General features: G+C 37.9%; 1 protein-coding gene across 1 annotated transcript in view; it reads left to right on the top strand.

Moving 5' to 3' along the window:
• The first annotated feature begins 1,313 nt into the window (after positions 1-1,313).
• EFL1 (elongation factor like GTPase 1) overlaps positions 1,314-21,387 on the top strand; it is a 64,015-nt gene continuing 43,941 nt past the window's right edge. The window contains exons 1-15 of the mRNA XM_066328346.1: positions 1,314-1,348; positions 1,691-1,793; positions 2,445-2,512; positions 2,707-2,791; positions 3,299-3,432; positions 4,022-4,159; positions 4,896-5,110; positions 6,956-7,079; positions 7,903-7,979; positions 8,115-8,251; positions 9,002-9,124; positions 10,529-10,628; positions 19,318-19,469; positions 20,204-20,379; positions 21,044-21,179. Of these exons, the coding sequence (XP_066184443.1) occupies positions 1,703-1,793; positions 2,445-2,512; positions 2,707-2,791; positions 3,299-3,432; positions 4,022-4,159; positions 4,896-5,110; positions 6,956-7,079; positions 7,903-7,979; positions 8,115-8,251; positions 9,002-9,124; positions 10,529-10,628; positions 19,318-19,469; positions 20,204-20,379; positions 21,044-21,179 (1,756 nt within the window). The 5' untranslated portion in view covers positions 1,314-1,348; positions 1,691-1,702. The remainder of the gene's footprint in view (positions 1,349-1,690; positions 1,794-2,444; positions 2,513-2,706; positions 2,792-3,298; positions 3,433-4,021; positions 4,160-4,895; positions 5,111-6,955; positions 7,080-7,902; positions 7,980-8,114; positions 8,252-9,001; positions 9,125-10,528; positions 10,629-19,317; positions 19,470-20,203; positions 20,380-21,043; positions 21,180-21,387) is intronic.

Genomic DNA, 21,387 nt, shown 5'->3' with positions numbered 1-21,387 from the left:
AGGGCAGACATATTAAACCTCTTTTAAAGGCTGCAGTGCTTTCACACGTTTCTGACAAGGTTGCCAGAACTCTTCTGAAGGTTCCTTTGGTGCAGTCCTTCAATGGGAGCCGGCTCTGGTTTCTGGAAAAGTCTGATTCTGATTTAGTCTGAGTGGCCTTTAAAGACTGTCTCCATTCTGATCTGTTTTGGTCCGTTAAAGACCTTATTTTACCCTTACTTGATTTAAATGTAAATTCACTACTTGACATTTACTGATAACGTGCTCATACTCGGGTCCTACTCCCCAGTGGCTCGGGGTGCTGCTTTTGTTGTCAATGAGGCTGGAAAAGGCCTCTGAGATTATCAAGCCCAACCTGTGACTAAATGCCACCGTGACAACCATGCTAAATAGCACCGTGACAAACAGACCATGGCACTGAGTGCCACATCCAGTCCTCCTTAAACACCCCAAGGGACAGTGACTGCACCACCGTCCTGGGCAGCCCATTCCAATGCCCAATCGCCCTTTCTGTGAAGAGATTCTTCCTAATGTCCAATTTAAAGCTCTTCTGGTGCAGCTTGAGACTGTGTCCTCTCGTCCTGTCACTGGCTGTCTGGGAGAAGAGGCTGATCCCCACCAGGATATGATCTCCTGCAGAGATCAATGGTCACCTCCAGCCTCCTCTTCTGCAGGCTGAACACCCCCAGCTCCCTCAGCCGCCTCTGATTAAACCTGTGCTCCAGAGCCTTCCCCAGCTGCACTGCCCTTCTCTGGACACGCTCCAGCACCTCAATGTCCGTCCTGAACTGAGGAGCCCAGAACTGGGCACAGCACTCGAGCTGTGTCTCCCCAGTGCCCTGCACAGGGGACAGTCCCTGCCCTGGCCCTGCTGCTCCTGGCACAGCCCCGGTGCCATCGGCATTCCTGGCACACCCGGCTCCTTTCCCGAGGGGCACTTCCCAGCCCCTCTGCCCCAGCCTGTAACGCTGTGTGGGGTCCTTGTGACCCAAGGGCAGCACCCGGCCCTTGGCCTTATTGAACCTGATACCACCGGCATCATTGCCTGGATCCAGCCTGGCCAGGTCCCTCTGCAGAGCCTTCCTACCCTGCCGCAGACTGTGCTGGCAGCAGCTCGGTGCGGCGGGCGAGTGTGCCGAGGGAGCGCGGGGCCGGCCGGCTCGGTGCCTGCCTCACTCACCCGCAGGAGCAGATCTGGCAGACGCAGCGCGGCGGCCCCATGCCCGGCCCGCTCGGCCGCCGCGGCCGGTAACCAGGGACGCCGCCGCGCGCGGCCCGGCCCGGCTTCCGTCCGGCGTCACGGGGCGGGAGCGGCGGCTTTCCGGGAGCGGCGGCCGAGCGGGCGCAGGTGTGTGTGCCCCACAGCGGGAGGGCCTGGGCAGCGGGGCCGGCCCCAACCCCGCGGGCGAGCGGGAGGGCAGCGCTCTGCTCCTCCCGGGGCACCGGCGGGAGGGGAGGGCGAGCCGGGGCCGGGCGGCTCGGTGCCCGCTGCCCGGGCTCCTGAGGCGCGTTCAGAGTGCAGACGCGGCCCGTGGTTTAGGTGTCCCCGCGGCGGCGGAGGGCTCGGGACGCGCTCCACGTGTCGCGGGAGGTTTCCCCGATGAGTAGCTCTAATCGCAGTTCGCGTGATTAAAAAGCAAAGCCTTTTCTTAGACTGACTCCTCAGTAAAACACTTTGCTCCCCTCACAGAATTAGCCAGCCATGGTGCTCACAAGCGTGGGGAAGATGGTTGGCCTCCAGAGGAAGGCGTCGGGCATCAGGAATATCTGTATATTGGCCCACGTGGATCACGGTAAGGCGGGTGCGGGTGTCTCTTCTCCTGAGGAGACTTGGGAGTGTTTGGATGGTGGTGAGATACTTTGTTCACTGTTCTAAAGCAGTAGGGTTTTGTGGATTTAGCTATAAACTGTTTCGAACATGGTTTATAAAAGTAAATCTGCTTTCTGCGCGTTTTTTTTTTTTTTTTTTTTTTTGCCTGATTCAGCTTGTACATAAAAGACCATAACACTAATAATTCGAAATAGTTGAAATTGAATGTTTTCTATGATGGCGAATGTTGGCATGAATTTAATGTAAGTTTGGGAGACCGAATAATATTTTTCTATATTTTCTTAATAAAACAACTTTATTATGTAGGTGGAAATATTAACATCTTTTTTTAGAACACAAATATTTTGTCTAATTGCATGCTATAAAGAGGTTCTGATGTACTGTTTGTTATTTCAACTGCTCCTCTGGTCATGACAGGTAAATTTACATCCACTCTTCAGAAATAAACTTGTGTGCATGTAACAGGAGTATTTGAATTTGGTTTTTGAAAGTTAATTTGTACTTTTCATGGCATTTTATAGTCTTTATTAATGTTGATATCTTAGAATACTGTGTTGAATCTTTTGCCATCGTTTGTATTCATTTAATCTAAGTAATTTATTTTTCTTTTCAGGCAAAACTACTCTAGCTGATTGCCTTATATCTAGCAATGGAATAATCTCCAGCCGCTTGGCAGGAAAGGTAGAGTTACACTGTCACTTCTGACAGAATTCTGGTGTGTACATGCTGGGATTGTAAATTCTTGATCAGTAAGGAAATTCCATCTATAGTCTTGCTAAACCTCATTTTCTCGCCATCATACTCTGACAGTTAATAAGTAAATTGTGAAGATGTTTCTACGGACTTACTGCCTTTTCTTTTGTTTCTGTACTCAGCTGAGATACCTCGACAGTAGGGAAGACGAACAGATCCGAGGAATAACAATGAAATCTAGTGCAATTTCACTGCACTTTGTGAAAGGTGAGTTGTTGATGCTGGCAGGTATAAATTTTAATGTGTATTTTCGTTAATTTTCCCTCTTTGTTGCTGTTGTGATCTTTGTGTGCAACTTTTGCTTTTGTGTATCTCAGTGTTAGGCTGTAATTCTGCAGAGACTTAGGCAAGTAAGTCAGCTAGGATAATTGAGTTCCATCTCAGGGTCAGGAAAAACATTTTCAATCAAATCTCTGAGTGGAGGCCATGAGAGTAGTTGCCTCATCTTTTGTTTTAGGTATAAATACGTATATTTTGATCTTAAGTCTTGAATTAATGTCACTTAAAGGCAAGACCTTCTTGCCAAAAAACCCCAAGTTTTAGTACAGTCTTACTACTTTGTTGAGGTACCTGTTACACTGTGCTGTAAGGGTTTTTATAGTATAGTGAAGTGTCAGGACATTAAAAAATAATAGCTAAAACAGTGTAATTGGGTGGCTGGATGAAATACCTTTGAGAACTGTTCTGAAATATTAATTTATTGTTTGATCCTAGGTGATCAGGAGTATCTGATTAATTTAATAGACTCCCCAGGGCACGTGGATTTTTCTTCAGAAGTATCTACTGCTGTTCGACTCTGTGATGGTTGCATCATAGTGGTGGATGCTGTTGAAGGAGTCTGTCCACAGGTGAAATAAAGTGTATTAAATAGAGAAAGAGGGGCGTAGGCAAAGTCCGAAGTGGGTTATGTAGAAATAAAATACAAGCTGTCTAAGAAGTTTTACAAGACTTAAAAAGAATGACAATGCAGTTGAGGTATGAAAGTCAGCAGTAAAAATCATAGTTGTGCTGGAAAACTGAATGGGTGTAGAGATGCAGGGTTGAAACAGTGGGTATGCTGCTTTTTGGGTAATGGAATATTTTGATAGAGAAAAGTCTTAAGGGAAATAATTTCATATATTTATGTGGGCTTTCAGGGTTTGGAAAAGAATACACAACATAATGAGGTTCCTTTTTTTCATGGCTTACTTTTCTAAATAGTTTAGTGTTCGTTGTTATGGGTGTTTTTGCCATGATATTTTGCAGAATTCTTCAATAACTAACCCTGTACACAGTGGGAGTCAAATTTCTGGTTTGAATGTCAACCTGTCCTTTGCTATATGTTTATTAGATTTTAGAATTATATTTGATTTGATTTGATTTTTTTTTTTATGTTGTGCCTTTTTGGTGCTATCAGGCTTTCTGTAATTTTTTTTTTTTAAACTTTTTCCTTCTCAGACTCAAGCAGTCCTGCGGCAGGCGTGGCTGGAAAACATCCGTCCTGTCCTGGTGATTAACAAAATCGACCGCTTGATTGTGGAGCTGAAGCTCACCCCTCAGGAAGCTTATCTGCACCTTAAGAATATCTTAGAACAGGTATTCGTGCTGAGGTGTCATTTCACACTGCAGATCTTGTGGCACTATGTAACATCCAGTCTGATTTTTGGCATTGAGGTGCATCTTATTCCTGACCAGTTTTGAGGTTCATTCGGAATGCCTGTGATGGAGAAAAGAGTAGTAAATGCCTCTTAACAGGACATCAGGAAAAGTCTTTGTTTTTAGAAATAATGTGCTGAATGTTTTGTTCTTCAGTTAAATTGCTTAAATTTACCGGAGGCAGACAAATACTAGACTGTTCCTGATAATGACTGGTTTATATAGGAGTAAAGTTATTTCATCTTTTGAATCATGCTTTAAGTTGCTCTCAAACTTTTCTCCCCTGAGTTCATTTGGGAGCATTTATCTGTCTGGTTTCCCTTTGCCCTCTGTTGTTAGTTTTGTTGGCAGAAACAAGTTCCTATTTCACCATTCCTTGTTGTGAGAGAGACAAAGTGTGTTTCATGTGGTGCTCTAGCTGATTCAGTCCTGATGTGGCTGACTTTGACTTGGAAACTGCATGGTGTTTATGTCAAAAATGTCAGTTTCATGAATTCCTGTGGTTTTCAGATGTGTAGAATTAGGTGTGTTTTAATTGTCAGTGAATCACAGGCATGCTACTTTTTTAACAAAACTTCTCTTTTTATGTTTTCAAGGGTGGGAAAATTAAATTTTAATTGCAAGAGTTGTGAAAGAATGAATGAATCCGAGGGTGTTTTTACATATTCTTCTCTAGATCAACGCAGTCACTGGAACACTTTTTACCTCCAAAGTGTTAGAAGAAAGAGCTGAAAAAGAAACAGAAAGTGAAAGTGTTTCAGATGCATCACCAGGAGATCAAATTTATGACTGGAGTACTGGATTGGAAGACACTGATGATTCACATCTCTATTTTTCACCAGAACATGGAAATGTGGTGTTTGCCAGTGCAATTGATGGCTGGGGTTTTGGGTAAGTTTGAAATCTAATTACTTATTTTTTTTTTAAATTCATTACTGCCATTAATCTTAAAGTATTTCAGTTGTGTCATGTTTCTGAAGGTGTCTGCTACATTTTTCTGTGATGTGCAGCTGTGTATAAATTACCTGAGTGACAGGGATCCCTGTTTTACTTACACAAGAGATTCTGAGTCCACAGTAGAGTCCAGCCTCACCCGGTAAACAGTATTTTCTTACTTGCTGCTCTTGAATAGACTGTAGCAGACAGGGCCAGAAGCTGCAGCTGGGCAGGAGGAGCTGGTTCAGGGTTCACTGGTTTGGAGGGCAGCAGGCACGTGAGGAGTGCCCGTGTTCTGGTCGCTGGCCACGAGGTGGAGGCGTTGTCTTCATCCTGGAATTGTAATTAGAGGGATAAGCTCGGTGGTGACACAGGGAATGTCTTCAGTACTGCAGAAACCTTAAAGAAAATAATTTCCAGGGTTTTTAAATCAAAGTCAGACTGTAAATCAGGTGCCATGCATAGTTTGTTGTCCAACACAAACAGTTCTTGTCCCTTTAGAGGGAAGGGAAAATAAAATGGGCTATTTTAGTTTAATTGTCTTTCAAGACTGTTTTGTTTCTTCTGATGAACTGTCAGGACCTGGCTCTGATAAATCATATAATGGAGGGGGGGAAAAAAGAACATTTTTTTAACTACTTTCGAGAGGTTCTTCTGGACTGCCAGCTACAGTACTGTGTGCTGAAATATGAATCACATATAATGTGAAGCTTTTTCTTAATTGTGGAAAGTCTCGGCTGCTGTTTCTTGGTTGTGGGTTCTTTTCCTGAAGGTATTAAAAGAAAAAATTGAACTTACTAGGCAGTGCCAGCCTCATGCAGTGTGGTGGGTACATTTGCTTTTCTCATAATCCTCAACTGTTGAAAAATGCCATTAATATATATGGAGGAGCTGCTGGAACAAGAGTCTTGAAAGTTCTCCCTGAACTGAGAGCTTAGGTAGTTTCTGGAAAGTAAATCTCCTTGGGCTTGTTCAGAACTCACGGCATACATGTTGCTGACATGGACAGATCCTTTTTTTAGCTGTGTAAAAACTTAAAAATTCTGAATTTCACAGAAAAGATGATCAAATAGCTCTGTTCTGTAAACAGGATTGTTGTGTTTGTGTGTATTTTTTCTGCATGCACAGAGAGCAAATAAGGGGAAATATTTTCTTTTACTGAAATATTTTCAGCAAAGAAAGCCATAGCATGTTCAGGACTCCTTCTGTGGGGCTAAGCAAGCTGCTTGCGTTAATTCATGGGGGCTGCTGAACGACGCAATTTGCTTTACAACAAAGTTATGGCATTACAGTTTTATATCATTTTCTTGGGTTTACTCATTATTAAAGGAATGAGTCAAACAACAAGAAGTTAAATAAGTGCTTCATTAAAAATAATTACCACCATCTGATGGCTCAAGTGTGATTCAAAAGAATGCTTGGTTTTTAACACCTTCTATTCTGGTCCCAGACCATAGTTAAATGTGTCATGGGAAGTCCTTCAAGGAATATTTGAGAGTCGTCACTAATGTATTTATAAGGTTTGTGTTATGCTTTTGAGTTTTTGATGAGGGGATAGTACACAAATGTTTGCTTCAAGTAAAGCCTTGAAACAAAACAAATCCATTAAAATACTGTTGATGTTTTTTGATCTGTTATGACTCAATATTTTTGCAGGTGTAAATGTTAAACAATATGAACTAAAGTGAAGGCAATTGGAAAAGTGGGAGTAAAACAAGGTTTTGAGATTTTTGTGTGATTTTCACATAAGCTGTTGTTGTGAAAAACATTACATTTCCATCATGTTTTCTTTGCTTTTAGAATTGAACATTTTGCCAAGCTGTACAGCCAAAAAATTGGAATCAAGCCTGCAGTACTTCTGAAGACTTTATGGGGAGATTATTATCTAAATACAAAAGCAAAGAAGATAATGAAAGGTGATCAGGTATGGAGAGTGTAAAAAAATATAACCTGATTATTATTTTGGAGTTCTTTTTTTTTTCCTAATTCTATTGCTCGTATTGTATTCTGAAACTTGATCTCAGTGCCTGTTAACTCAGTGTTGCTGGAGGTATAAAGTCACAGGACAGCCTTGCAACAGCTCTTGGAGCATAGAACATTCCAAAATTGATCACTCAAATGCTGCATGGAGGAAATCTCATCTAACTGCACACTAAGGGACATTGCCGCTTTGAGTTTTCATCATCAAGTGAAACACACAAGATGAAAGTAGAATTAACAGTGTAGAAACAGGAGTAGTGGGTGGGTCTCTCTTCTCTGTGAAGAGCTCTTCCACAGGTAATGGTTAAGATATTCACATTTATCTTGACATTTAGGATTTGAAAAAACTTTTTTGCCGTAGGGAATTTCCACTGAATGCTGTACTGAAGCCCTGGTCTGAAAACTACACTTCTCTAGCATTAAGCATTTCCACCATTAAAATTTAAGGGAAGAGAGAGTAGGTTTCTTATTTTCATGTAATCCTGATTTTTTTGCTGTTGGCATAGGTAATGATTAATAGTTACAAAAGAGGTGATAAGCAGGCTCAAGGTAGTCGTGTGCCATATTTATCAGGTTCTTTTTCCGAAATTGAAACGCTTATCCTCCACTTCTAAATTTCATGTTTATTTTGTGCTTTATACCATTTTATAAGACAGACTTCTTGATTTTGAATTAAGATTTCCCATGTTCCTAATGAAAAGTGCAGTCTTAAGCCTACTGAAATAGTGAGGAATTGCTGATAATGAGCTGTTTTTATCTTCTATCAGTCAAAAGGAAAGAAACCTTTGTTTGTGCAGCTGGTGCTGGACAACATTTGGAGTCTGTATGAGGCTGTTATGAAAAGGTGAGGACATTTATAAAGTTTTCATGGCATCTCTTTCCATGTGCTTTCATGATTTTTTTAAAGACTCAAAAATAATAGATGCTGGTTATATATTGATTCTGTGGATTTTTCATGTATTTATTATTTTCCTTACAGAGACAAAGAAAAAATAGACAAGATAGTCACCTCTTTGGGATTGAGAATTGGTGCCCGGGAGTCACGGCATGCAGACCCAAAAGTTCAACTAAATGCCATTTGTAGCCAGTGGCTACCAATATCTGATGCAGTCCTCGGTATCCTTAAAGATATAATTTTTTCTTTCTCTTGGCAGTTCTCAGACTTCAGAGTGTGCTCACATATTTCAGTGTGTTATTTGGTATAATTTGGTTTTGTTTTTTTTTTTAATGTTTGTGCCTGAGCTAGCTGGACCTATCTTCTTGCTTTTAACATTACAAATTACATATCTATCATTATTTTTATTATTATTTCTGCCAACTTTGTGTTTTTGCACATCCTACTTTTAGGAAAGAAACTGGAGGTAATTTGACAATAAACCTTAATGATGAAGTTTTATATTCAAGTTTTATATTCAAGTGGTTTTCCTGTTTATAACAGTATTATAGGTCCTCTGTCCATGAAGTTCTGTAGATGGCTGGTGTTATGTTTTAGGCATAAAATTTCTTAATTCAAAATCAGCCTTAGCTGTTTGTCAGCTCTGCCCATTATTTATAATATGATATATCTTCCCTTATAGTAGATGTGCACAAATTATTGATGTATAAATACTAATGACTTCTGTAAATCTTGCTCCAGTTGTGCTGTTTCTAGCTTCCCGGCTGCACTTAGGGTGGGCCACCCCTCCTAAAAGGCAAAAAATTGTTGCTGACCTGAGAGGGATCTGAATGCTCTGTGACAACAGCTGGATTTGAGATCTGCTGCTGCTGGCAGTTAGGGGCACAATTAAAGAGGCATTGAAAGCATTTGTGTGGTTGGTTGCATTCAGTAAGAAAATAAAAATATGTATCCTTAACAATGTGTTTTAGCCATGGTGTGTAATAAAATTCCCAGTCCTTTGGACATCACAGCAGAGAGAGTGGAAAAGCTGATGTGTGTTGGAGCAAGAACATTTGATTCTTTGCCACCAGAAACTCGGGAACTGAAAAGTGGTGAGTAGGCGTTTTCCCATTAACATGAAGGTTAATGGTGGTGGTCCTGGTGGTTTTGTTTGTCTTTGGATTGTGACATGTGTAGTAATCTGTATTGTAAATTTATAAATATTCCACTTCCAGTAACTTTGTTGATGTTTCTCATTGGCATGTCATGGTTTTATGGCCGTGCATTTTTCTTCCCTCCAATATATTCTGCATTTTGGACAACTTAAGCTGCAGGTGATGTAAAGTCCATGACTCTGACAAACTGAGTTCTACAAGAATACAAGGTTAATACTGTTTTTAGTTCTCAACAGTAGAAGTGGTTATGTAATTGAGAATTGAATATTTTGCTAACTTGTGTATTAAAATCATTAATTTTTAGCCAGCAGTGGTTTGAATTTGAATTTAATTTTTGCAAGTGTATTGATTAGCTTTTAGTGCTTAATTATTAATCGTAGTGCAGTGTTTTGAGGAGAGCTTCAAGAAATCTAAGAGGGTGAGATATCATATGTCAATTAAAAATGAGATGTGAACATCAAATTGACAGGCTGTTAGAAATAGTTTCCCAGGGGTAACAAAGCTGACTTTTCATCCTTTACTGAACATTTAAAAACATGATATTCTCCAGACAGTATTCAACACTGTATTAGTGTAAGTTAATTGGAAGAAATTTGCCTCTGTAAACTTGAATCTTATTCTTCTTGGTTATGAACAAGTAGTGGACTTCCACATTCAGTGAGTATTTTGCTAATTTTTAGTAGTAGTCTTGTGCTTTTGTTTGCCTGAGCTCTGTGATCTTTCTGTATTTCACATAAAAGAGAGAAGTGCAGGGGAAGATGATTCAGTTTCTGTGTTAGAGGTTTTGAATGGTATTGTCTGGTTTGAATTTCATGCGTTTCAAGTTGGATTAAAAAAAATTCTACGGGAGTTTCCTACATATCAAATGAGTTTTGTGTGGTAAATCTTTCATCTTTTGAGGAATGTCTGTTCTTGCAGTGAAGTTGTTAGGATTTCGTGAGCATTTGCAGGACTTCCTTCTTTAGTTTGAAAGGAAGGAGAATACTTTGAGGTACTGAGTAGTGTTCAGTTGTAATCCTGTGCTGCTCTGTGGTTTCATTGTGATCTAAATCAGCCTGTAAACTCAGGTTGTTTAATTTGGGTATATATACTTTTTTTATCAAGGGTTCTGTTTTTGAAGTCTTGCTCATTTTATTGTGAAACACACTTGAAGATATACAGGCCGTATTACCAGATGATTAGGCCAGAGAAATTTTCTACTTTTCCCTGTTTGTTTGTCCGTAGCATATTGAAACTGGAAATAAACAGTAATACCTACAAAATTAATGTAAAGTCATAGCTTTGCCCATAATTTTCAAGGGAAAAAAGTGAAAATAACTATCATTTATGGGTTTTTTTCAGCTTTCATGAAATGCAGTAGTGAAGAAACAGCCCCAGTTATTGTCTTTGTTTCCAAAATGTTTCCTGTTGATGCAAAGGCATTGCCACAGAATAAACCAAGGTAGGAAAATGTAACGTTTTACTTTCTGATCTGTGTTAATTACTTAGGGGAAAATAAAAATTACTTGAAGGCATGGGTAAGTTGGTTTAGACCTGAGAAAATAATCAATGAATTCTTGAAATGCAGTAAAGTCCTTTCTGCAAGTAAGATTTTTTGAAATGAGTTCAGAAGGTGATTTGTTTAATCATAGTAGTTTTAGAAGATAGAGCAGATCTGTTGGAGACTAGTCCTGTTGTCCAGAGGTATCATCCTAATGCAGTGTAAGCAGTTTCAGGATGTCTGGTGGAAATAATGGCGTTGTAAAACTTTTTTTTTTTTTCCAGCAGTCTTGTGTTGGCATGATCAGAGCAGTTTGGGAAGGAACGCTTCCCATCAAACTGGGCACAGCAGCTCAGTTATCATCCTGTCCATTGCAACAGCAAAATAGAATGGGTTGGTTAAAATATTCCAAATCTTGACTGACTTTTTACAGTGATCTGAAGGGCATTAATGCACTTCAAAGATTTTTTTTTTTCTGGGAGGTCTGAAAGATTATTTTGTAACTGCCTTTTGTTTTTTAATAGCCATCCTATTTTCTTTGAGGAGTAGGTTCTTCTAGATCTCATTTTCCTGGCACACTTACGTGTACTACTTTAACCACCAGCTTTTTCTGCAGAAGAAATGTACTTTTCTGATGATTTTACAACAATTAGGTTCATCTTAACCTTTCATCCCTCCAAGACTCTGGAGCAGTTTCAGTAGGCAGCTTCCATGTTAACTGGCCATTTTACATTTTGGGGGAATTGTCACTTTGTGATTTGTCACATTGTACAGCAAAGTAATATAGAAAATGATAATTTTCCTGCTAAATTAGACTATGTTTAATCTTTGTGCAAAAACCAGTTCTGCTACTGTAATAATATTTGAAAGCTTTACTACTACCTTAGCTTTTTCTCACACTTGCTAGATTTACTTCAGTTTTTTTCTTACCAGGGGGATCTATTACAAATCTTCCACCAGAAATGTTCTTTGCACTGTTTGCACTGAGGGAAAAGATGCGCTGTGTGCATGGGCTGAGCAGACACTAGATGGTGCAGTTTTGCTTCCAGTGCTGTCCTGAAGTGTCTCTGAAAGAGGAGCTCTGGCTCAGGTGTGGCACAGCAGCGCCATTCCTGCTTTGTCTCCTTGCCTGGGGATGGGCTCCAGTTAGCAGAGAAAACTGCACTGAGGCCATCACTTTTTGGCTGTTCTGTCATTGATAATGACCTGCCTGTTTTTTTATTTGGGAGAATCATGAATCCTTGAGGTGATGAGTACGTGAAATAGGAGCAAAGGTGGCTTTTAAATACGCCAAACACAGACACTTTCAGTATTGTAGTTACTTCTCTTTCTTCCCTGTTTATGCAGTGCATTGAAAATTTTAGTGTCTTGCTCTGTAGTTCATGTGAAAAGTATCTCATGCTGGCCTTCGTATTAAATAATTCAATTAGTTACTAATTAGCTAACGTTGAAATGAAATCACGTGTGTTTTTCTTTGAGAGAACTGGTCATTATTAGTAGTGTGTGATTTTTGCAGATTAGGTAACATCTAAGGTTTGTTTTGAAGTGACAGTTGGCTTCCATTAATTGAAAAACAGCAGTAGAACTAAATGGCTAAATGTGTATTTCTCAGTACTTGATTTGTTAAGATTCTTCAGGTAAGCAGTTCTTGAAGAAATTGAAGAAGGAGGTTAGTTCTAATACAGGAAAGCAATCTGTGAAACAAAATCCAATTTTTTAAAAACACACCATTGCGTACCTGTGGTTCTTGAGCATATCTTTAATTCTATTGGTCATTGTGTGCTATTTACAGTTACTCAGTGAAGATTGTGCTTGACAGAATTGAGTGATGGCTGAGTGGAGCATGTGAGATCCAGTATATAAATGGCATTCTATGAGGGTACTCCATAAGAATGACTGAAAACGGGGAGAAACAGGGAATATCTACAGTAAACATTGGTCTATTGCCAATTGTTTCATGTTTTCCTATTGAAGAACATTAACCATGTTGTGTGTTTCACTTACATGTTAATTTTGGGGAGCCATAACTGTGCTCTTGTGCATTTGATGTTGGACTGCTGGACTGACCTAAGGTTATTTGCATCCTTTGGGAGTGGGGAGGGACTGATTTTAAACTTGTCAAAGCCTGTGAAAAAATCTAAGAGTTTTCTCCAGATTTTTTTTTTTTTTTTTTTTTTTTTGCAAAACTTGTCTTCTGCTTCCAGAGGGAAAAAGTGTACATGTGTGCTGGTGTCTTTTTTTCCTTTTGTGAGGTAGTACTGGGTAAGGTTACCTTTTCATAACTTTGTTAGAAGATTCAAACTGACTTTGTCATTTTTAATCGTTTGCCTTATTTCTGCCATCTGCTTGTAATACTTACTAAGCATAAGTTGGGAAAAGCAAAAAGCTCTTCTAAGTCCAGGGTGTACAGTAAATTATAACAAAGGATGGATTTTTAATTAAAACAACCTCCTTTGAGACTGCTGTTGGCAACTAATATCTCCTTGAAGGTCACTTTAGAATTAATAGATTCTGTACTAAAGCTGGTATGATTTTGCTGTTACTGTTTAAATAGCAGAATACATAGGAAATTTGTTCATTGTCAAGTTAAAGCAGGTTGTCAGCTTGTATTTGTCTTTCCTTGGAAAGACTTGAAAATTGACTTTTTGTATGGTACCACTATGTCATTAGTCTTTACCAGTTTTTGTAAAGAAATGAGAATTGCAAGTGTTTTGTCTTCCAGTTTCTTCTGTCTGATCTTCTGAAAATATTTACTAATTTACACCAAGTCAGTCAGAAATGTAGATTGTTGGTTGGGTAGAGAAGATGAGCAGATTAGGGCCTCTCCTCCACTTGCTTTATGTAATGGTTATTTGATGATGCCTGTGGTTATTTATTCTGGAGTATTTGTGTGTGCAGCATAAGGTGTTCATTTGGCACGTGCTGTTTCTTTCTCTCATTTCTACTGGTGTGTGACATTGAACCCTAGTCTAAGACAGAATGCTTGATTGTAGGTGTAAGAATAAAAGCCAAGCCTGGCATTTAGGTATAGGGTATATAAATGTACTAGTTTGTTTTTCTTGAGATTCAGAATTTTGTCTTTATAGAACCCAGTGTAAAAGAGAAATATTTAGTAGTTAATTGCACTTGCTTCCAGCTAATTCCTAAGGGTATTTAATGTAAAGTGTTAAAATATAAACTGAATATCGTATTTTTGCTATGTTGAAATCATCTACTTACCTAGTAAAGCTTCATGTGTAAATCTGGCAGTCATGTAATGCCACCTGAACAATAGGAAGCAAACACTTTATGTTACCTCAAGTCCATCTTAGAATTTCTTGAATATGCATATTTCTACTTTCCAGTGGTAATAAAGAAAATCTATTGAACAGATAAGATAATTTTAGTGCACTATGTTGGATTGTTGCCTTGGGGGTGTAAAACCTATAATATTTCTACTATTTTCCTCCAGATAATATGAAAGGTTGTTCTTTCTCCTCAGTCAGCTTGGTTTTTTTCTTATGTGCCGCCCTGAAATAGGCACTTCCCCATACAATTCTGCATGAAATTACGGTGATAGTTGTTTTATTGTTTTGTGCTACAGCTTGTTAGCATGTGTTAAACAAACAGGCTGTAGTGTGCTTCATTTGTTTTCTTTCTAATGTTTTATAAAAAGTGTATTGGGAAAAAAAATCCGTTGATTTTTGCCAGTTCTTCAGCTGAAATGACAATGATCAAAATGAGAACCTGTATAAATGCTCCAAGCTCTGTAAGAAATTACTATCTTCTTGCAAGTAAATTAATTTCTATGTGTAAGGCAATATGACTTGCGGCGGCTTCAGTGTGATCAGAATCCATCTTCTGTTTTCATTAGCAGTTTGTTCTAAATTGTAGTGTATGTATTAGAAATGAATAGGGCATGTATCATCTGAATGGGCTGTCAGATTTACAGGTTTGCATCTGAATTTGGCATCCAGTTGCATAACTAATAAATGCATTTCAAAAATTTACACCTGTTATGGCTATCATGAAATAGATTAATAGTAACAGTAGACATGTGAATCTGGCTAAGACCTTGGCAACTGATCCAAGAAAAGAATATAGAGTAATGGTTGAAATTTGAATCTCTGGACATACTATAGTTTGTGTAATGGTGAGCTTAAGTGAGTAAAGCTTGTAACATTATGGAAGAGTTTTGTTTCAGATTTTTGTTTTCTTTTTTTCACATTCAGCATGTGAGATAAATCAGAGATTGCTCTATCGGTCTGGAGTGTTTTTCCAGGCAGAGTGTGACAGCTTGTGATTGATACCTTATTTCATTACATGTCTCAGAATGAATGATAACTGCTATATAATGTGCTACAAACAGTTGAGTATTCCCTGTTGAAAGAGTCCTTTAAGACTCCTGTGTAAAATTTTATGTATGTTGTGATTTGGATAATTTTCAGTTGTTCCTTTTGCATTAACACATTTATTTCTACTGTGAATTGTGTACCAGTCTCATTGCAATAGGACTGATAGTAAATGATCTTAGTAGATGTACATTAGTTTGTGAATGGGAGTCATTCCCTAGACATTAAATAGTTCAATCCAGAAATTAATGAGCTTGTAAAGGATTAGAGAGACCACTGGACATACACTGTGCTGAAATGTAGCAAACTGCACTTGACCATCCTTAGGGATGTTGACAGGATTCTTTGAGTGTCAGATGAGCAGAGCAGCAGCCAATGATTTCACTAGAACTTAATTCTCTAGAACAGGTTCATGAATAAGATTCTCTATAAATTACATGGATTTAAAGATGTTATCAGAAATGACTCCATCCACACCTTGTGAAGTCAAACATCTGTCCATGAGCTCATGCCGTTTCAACTGGAAAAATATGTATGGAGAGAAAGCATTCTCAGGGTTTGAAAACCATTGTTCATGGCATGAGAGCTGCATCACAGACATTTGTTGGCAGTACTATTAGTATTTTGGAAATCAGTTGATGTTTTGACTGTGGTGTTTCCTTTTTAAAATGGTCTGGAGGTTAAAAACATAAACATAAAACTTCAACAATCAAAGACAAATTTGTCTTTGGCAGTTTTGTTCTGATTATTCACTCTGAATTTTTGAACTGCTTTGGATTGGAGTCTGTCTTTGATAATGTGAAAGAGTAGAAAAGCTGTCATGTTCAGAGGATTGATTGCATGAGGAAGTTTAGTTGTCATTCACTTTGAAGTAAATGTATCATCTTGGGGGAATGTGGGAATCATAGAAGTAGTCAGCAGGAGCTTGCTTACATTACCTGAAATCTAATGCCTTTAATCAGCAATCTATTAAATGTCAACAGCATGTGTGTTATACTTTTCCCCATATTATTATTTCCATAGCATTTGTTTACCACATGTTTGAGTTTAAGATGAATTGGTAATGATGTGGTCACCCTTCTGTGCCAGCTCCATTATTTATGCCAGGTTCCAGTGTCTGGGTGCTGTAGCATTTCTCTGGAGTCAGGGAATCTCTTTCTGCTACAGAATTTTTGTTTGCTGGTTTTTGTGTGACTGCATGTTGCCATTTTTTTTCTGCCAATGTTGTGAGGCTGTTTTTCCTTTTTAATGGAGCAAAAAAGGGGAAGGGGGAAGAAAAAGAGGAAAAAAAACCTTTCTTTTGGTGTGCGCAGCTTTTGTTCAAAACTGATTTTATTTCTGATTGGTTTTGCTAACTGGAGAAATTGAATAAATCAATATAATTTGAAACTGGTTTTGTTGCAGATCCAGTGCCTTATGTGCAATAATCTTGTTCTGTGTTCTGCTTGATTGTGTTACAACTCTATATAAGGATTTATTTGACAACATTATCTTTTTGTAGTTTCTAATGATACTACTGAGAGTGATGAATTTTGTAGAAATTGATGGTGACAGAAACCAGGATGAAAGTCTAGGCTATACCTGCTAGTTAAAGTCCCACCTACACTCAATCTGCTTTTTTGTCAAAATTATACTGTTATTAAGTGTCTTTATATATATTGCAACTTAGACCAGTGCATTCAGAATCTTAAGAGACCTTTAGTATTTGTGCTTAGGGCTATTTGACACCTAAATGTACTAATACTTTGAAAAATACCATATAAAGTGGAAAAAAGCAAAGAACCTTTTTTCTTTTACGCTCAGGATTATTTACAAAAATGAAAAATATTTTTGGGCAATGAGATGTATTGGAATGCATACCCAGTCCCTATATGTATTCTATGCCATCATATATAGACTGTGTTTATGACACCCTTGGCAGTCTGATCTGTACTTTCCCTATCAATCTATCTCCTCTAGAAATTTTTTTGACATTCCAAACCTTTAAATAACTTTGACCAGCTGCCTTCAGGAAAAAAAAAAACCCATAAAGTTTTCTTCTCCACCATCTGCTTTGCATTTTGTATTGTTAAGCCTCACTCTCTTTAACAGTAAAATAAACAAGCCAAGCAGAAGTACCACAGTATTTGAAATTTTAGAGATATGTATTCTTAATTCTGTCATGTCTGTTTAAGAGGCAGTTTTTTCCTTAAAAAAAAAAAAAAAAAAAAAAAAAAAGGAAACCTAAGTTCCTAAGAAGTTTGAAGTTGTGATTTTTGTCTTGCATTCTCCATTTCTATAACATGCAGTGTGTCTGTCCCAGATTCTGAGTTCCAAAAGTCTGTGCTTCAGATTCTGACATTTTATCCTGGGGGCCTCTTTTAGGTAATTTTTAGAGAGATTTTTATCTTATGTAGAATTTTCTTACTCTTTCAAATGGAACATTTGGGTTCAAGATAAGCAACTGTTCCAAGTGATTTCTTCAAGTTCTATGAAGAATTTTGATTAATGAAGTGTCTCATTTTTTAAATTAAGTCTCTGCAGAAGGTGTTATATGCAGAAAACCATCCTGATTACGATATAAATAAAAATCTTACTGGCAGTGAGTTGGTCTCAGCCATCTAATCTGTTCAAGACTTCCTGTCCCTAATTAAACCAGTAAAGAGCAGAGTAGTTGTCCAGTAACTCTTTCTACTGACAGCACATAAAACCTTTGACCTGTGATTAACAGGGTTTTTCCTTCTTTCAAAGTGTGCAATAGTTGATATAAGTCCATTTTTTGTGCTTTTTTTTTTTTGGTAGAGACCGTATTTATATGGTTCTTCTGTAAACAAAAATTACTCTACTGCTGTAGTGCTTCCTGTGGTTTTCTTCCTCTTATCATTCATTACTGCTGTTGCTGTTCAGGAAATCTTGACCTGTGTTTGTAAGTGTGGAGGTTGAAGAGAGGAAGTGACTTGTCCAAGGCTACTTAACAAGCTAAAACTACCACTAATGAGGCACTTTTTGTTTTAATGCTGTATGCTTGATGAAGTTGACTGAAAAAATCCTAGACCATGTTAACATTAAGGGCTGTTGATTTTGTATCTGTCATGTGAGCAAATGCAGACAAATCATGTAGGTGAGGTTTTGCTGTGGGATTTTGTTCACTTTCTTCGGCTGAAGTCAAGGTCTAAGACTTGGTGATGAGTTTGTTCAGTTGTGTTCTAGAAATGCATATTTTTATGATAGAAAGATTTCTGTTCCTTCTCTGGAGCTAGAATGTCATTAATAATACTAATATAATATAAAAAATACATTGGTTACTATTTTGGAAATTTATTAATGCTGGAAAGCAATATATATGTCCATAGCTCCCAGTGCAAAAAAAAAAAAACAAAAAAAAAAAAAAACAAAAAAAAAAAAAACCAACATGAAAGCATTCCAATTCTGTTAAAAAAATTATGTCTACATCATTATTTCTTCTCCTTATAAGTTAAGATTATAACAGCCTATTACTTGGGAATTTGTTAATACTGAAATTAGTAAACAGAATAGATTATTCATAGAAGTATCTGTAATGATTAGGTTCCCCTCATTTACATGGGAAATTAATGGAAACAGAATAATAACTGAAAAGAGAAGATGACTAGTATCTGAATTTATTTTCTATCTTTAAAATCATTAAATTAGAAGATAACATCATATCATGTATTTTTATTTAGGGCCAGATTTAAAAATTAAATGAACAGTTTTGAGCAATGCTGAAAGATTTCATATGTGTGTAATGAATATCACTTTGGTGTTCAAAATGCTTGCATTGACAAACCAAGTCTCTTTATATTGCCTTACATAAGAATGTTGCTAATGTTCTTTATCTTTTATTATTTATTGTTCTGAATCATACTTTGAAGCACTTTGCTTTAAGGCAGGGTGTACCAGTGAATAGATGGGTGCATCAGACTATTAAAATTATTTTTTGTTGCTGTTGTCAGTTTTAAATCTTTTGCCTTAATGGTCTTATTCACTTTATGAAAGGGAGCTTTAACAAGCAAAGACTTTCCCCTGCATTTGAGCACTTGCTGTATAGATTTTCTTAAAGTAATAAAGATAGCACAAGTAATTAAAAATGACAGTATTTGATCTCTGTGTATTTGGAAGAAAAATAAAAGTCTAAATATGGTAGAGGAAGAGTTTGCTAATTTTAGCCGACTTAAAAATCATAGTATTGGGAAACAAAAGTTCCCCAATGAGTTGCATAAGTTTTTGCTTGTGTCAAATATAGTATTCTAATTACTGTTATTTAATTTTTTTTAAAATAAATGACATTACCACATACTGATGTTTTAAATACAATGTAGGCCATTAACTCAAGAAGAAATTGCTCATCGGCGTGAACTTGCCAAAAGAAGGCACGCAGAAAAATTGGCAGCAAGTCAAGGGAAGGAGCTGTCAGAAAAGCCCCCAAGTGAAAATTCACCTGAAGTATTGGGGAACGCTGGTGATACCAAAGGTGTGTGGTACCTTGATACCTGTTTTTGTAGGAAAATGTTTAATAGTAGTGTCTTGGCATTGCTGAGGGCACTTTACAAATCCACATTGTGAATCATCCACATTCCAGTCCAAAGGACACTACATAAAACTGAACTAAGAGTGGGGAGGGATTTGGAAGTTCGTAAATGGTGAAATAGTGCCATAGATTGTTGTTCCTTGGCCTGAGAATGTGCTTCATCTTGGTACTTAGAGTTATTGAAAGGACGTGATGCTTCAAGGAGATGCTCTGCCAGAAACTGAGTAGCTTTCAGTGCCGAATAGCCAGAATTGGTACAAAAGCAGGGTGTGACCAACAGGACTGGGTTACGGGTAACAGTTGTGGGGGTTGGTCTTTTCTCTCAAGTAACAAGTGGTAGGACAAGAGGAAAAGTCCTCAGATTGTGCCAGGAAAGGTTTAGAGGAAAAATTTCTTGACCAGAATTATAAAGCACTAGAAGAGACTGCCCAGGGAAGTCACTGAGTCACTGCCCCTGGAGGTATTTAAAACATGTTACACTAAAGAATGTGGGTTTGTGGTGGACTTACCAGTGCTGGGTTGGGCTTCGGGATCTTAAAGGTCTGTTTTAACTGGAACAATTCTGTGATTTGCCACACAGTAGTGACAATACAATATATATATATATATATATATTTCCTGCAGATGATGAGGCAGAAAGTGGTTTTATACTTAATATATTTTTTCTGACTGGTTAGGTGAAGAGCAGCAGCTCACTGGCCAAGACAGCATAACCTCAAAGGCAGTGAAACAGGAAGCAGACAACAAGGAGTATTTCATTGCTTTTGCCAGAGTGTTCAGTGGCGTGGTGAAAAGAGGGCAGAAAATCTTTGTTCTGGGACCAAAATATGATCCTGCTGAGTCTTTGCATAAGGTAAGAGGTGACTGTGAACTGTTGCGATAACTTGGAATTCTTTTGAAACGCTGATGACTTAACTTCTTCCATGTGTCTCCCTCAAAAGAGATAAAGAGTTGAAGTGAATAATTCCAAAAAATATCAAAGTAATGTAGGTAACTGTGCTAAAAGCTCATTGTGTCTGTAAAGTCATTATAAATCGTAACATTTCCAAAAGAGTTTTAAGTACAGTGTTATATTAACTAACGATAAATCCAGTATGTGTGTATTTTGTTTAAAAAAAAGTGAAGGAAAAACCAGTTACTTTAGGATCAGAAAGCCTGCAATAGTATTGGGAAAAACTGGTGTTAAATACTTTGAGATTCTGATCAAAGAAGTTCATTACTTTTGAATTTACTTCAAAACATTTGTTTTTTCAGTGATAATGAAAAGCGAGGTAGAAAGAGTAAACACCTCAAATTTGCCAAAGAAAGCATTATTTTTTATCTTCTTGGTAACATTCACGTGTTTGCCTCTAGTCTAGATTTTTGGGAGTGTATGTTGGTTTCTAACATCTAAAGTTTGAGATGAAAATGCTTTAGATTGTATTTTTTCGCTTTGGAATGCAAAGAGGTTTTATAGAAGAAGTTTTTGTCAGAGCTAAGTGAAAGATATCCAAATGCTGGTTTTGTGCTCTTTGTAGCTGTCATCCCAATGCTCTGCCACAGATGATCTGCCAGCAGTCCCTCATATGACGTGCTGCACTTTGGAGAACCTCTACTTGCTTATGGGAAGAGAGCTTGAAGATCTTGAAGAAGTCCCTGCAGGAAATGTCCTGGGTAGGAACTAGGATTTAATTTTCTAGACCCTGAATCCTTATATTGTCCAAACTACACTGAAATTGGTGTGATGTGATTAAGAAGTAAGAAAACTTAAATCCATGAATATTTTTAAGCATGTTGCATGTGCAAAAAAGGAAGGCAGTCTAATTAAATTGGGATTTCTGTACACTTTGAATAGGAGAAGAGTAGGGATTACATTAGCCTG

This window comes from Sylvia atricapilla, chromosome 13 (assembly GCF_009819655.1).
Source record: "Sylvia atricapilla isolate bSylAtr1 chromosome 13, bSylAtr1.pri, whole genome shotgun sequence".
Lineage (NCBI taxonomy): Eukaryota > Metazoa > Chordata > Aves > Passeriformes > Sylviidae > Sylvia > Sylvia atricapilla.
Note: the sequence above shows the minus strand (reverse complement) of the source record. Positions and strands in the feature narration are given on the sequence as shown.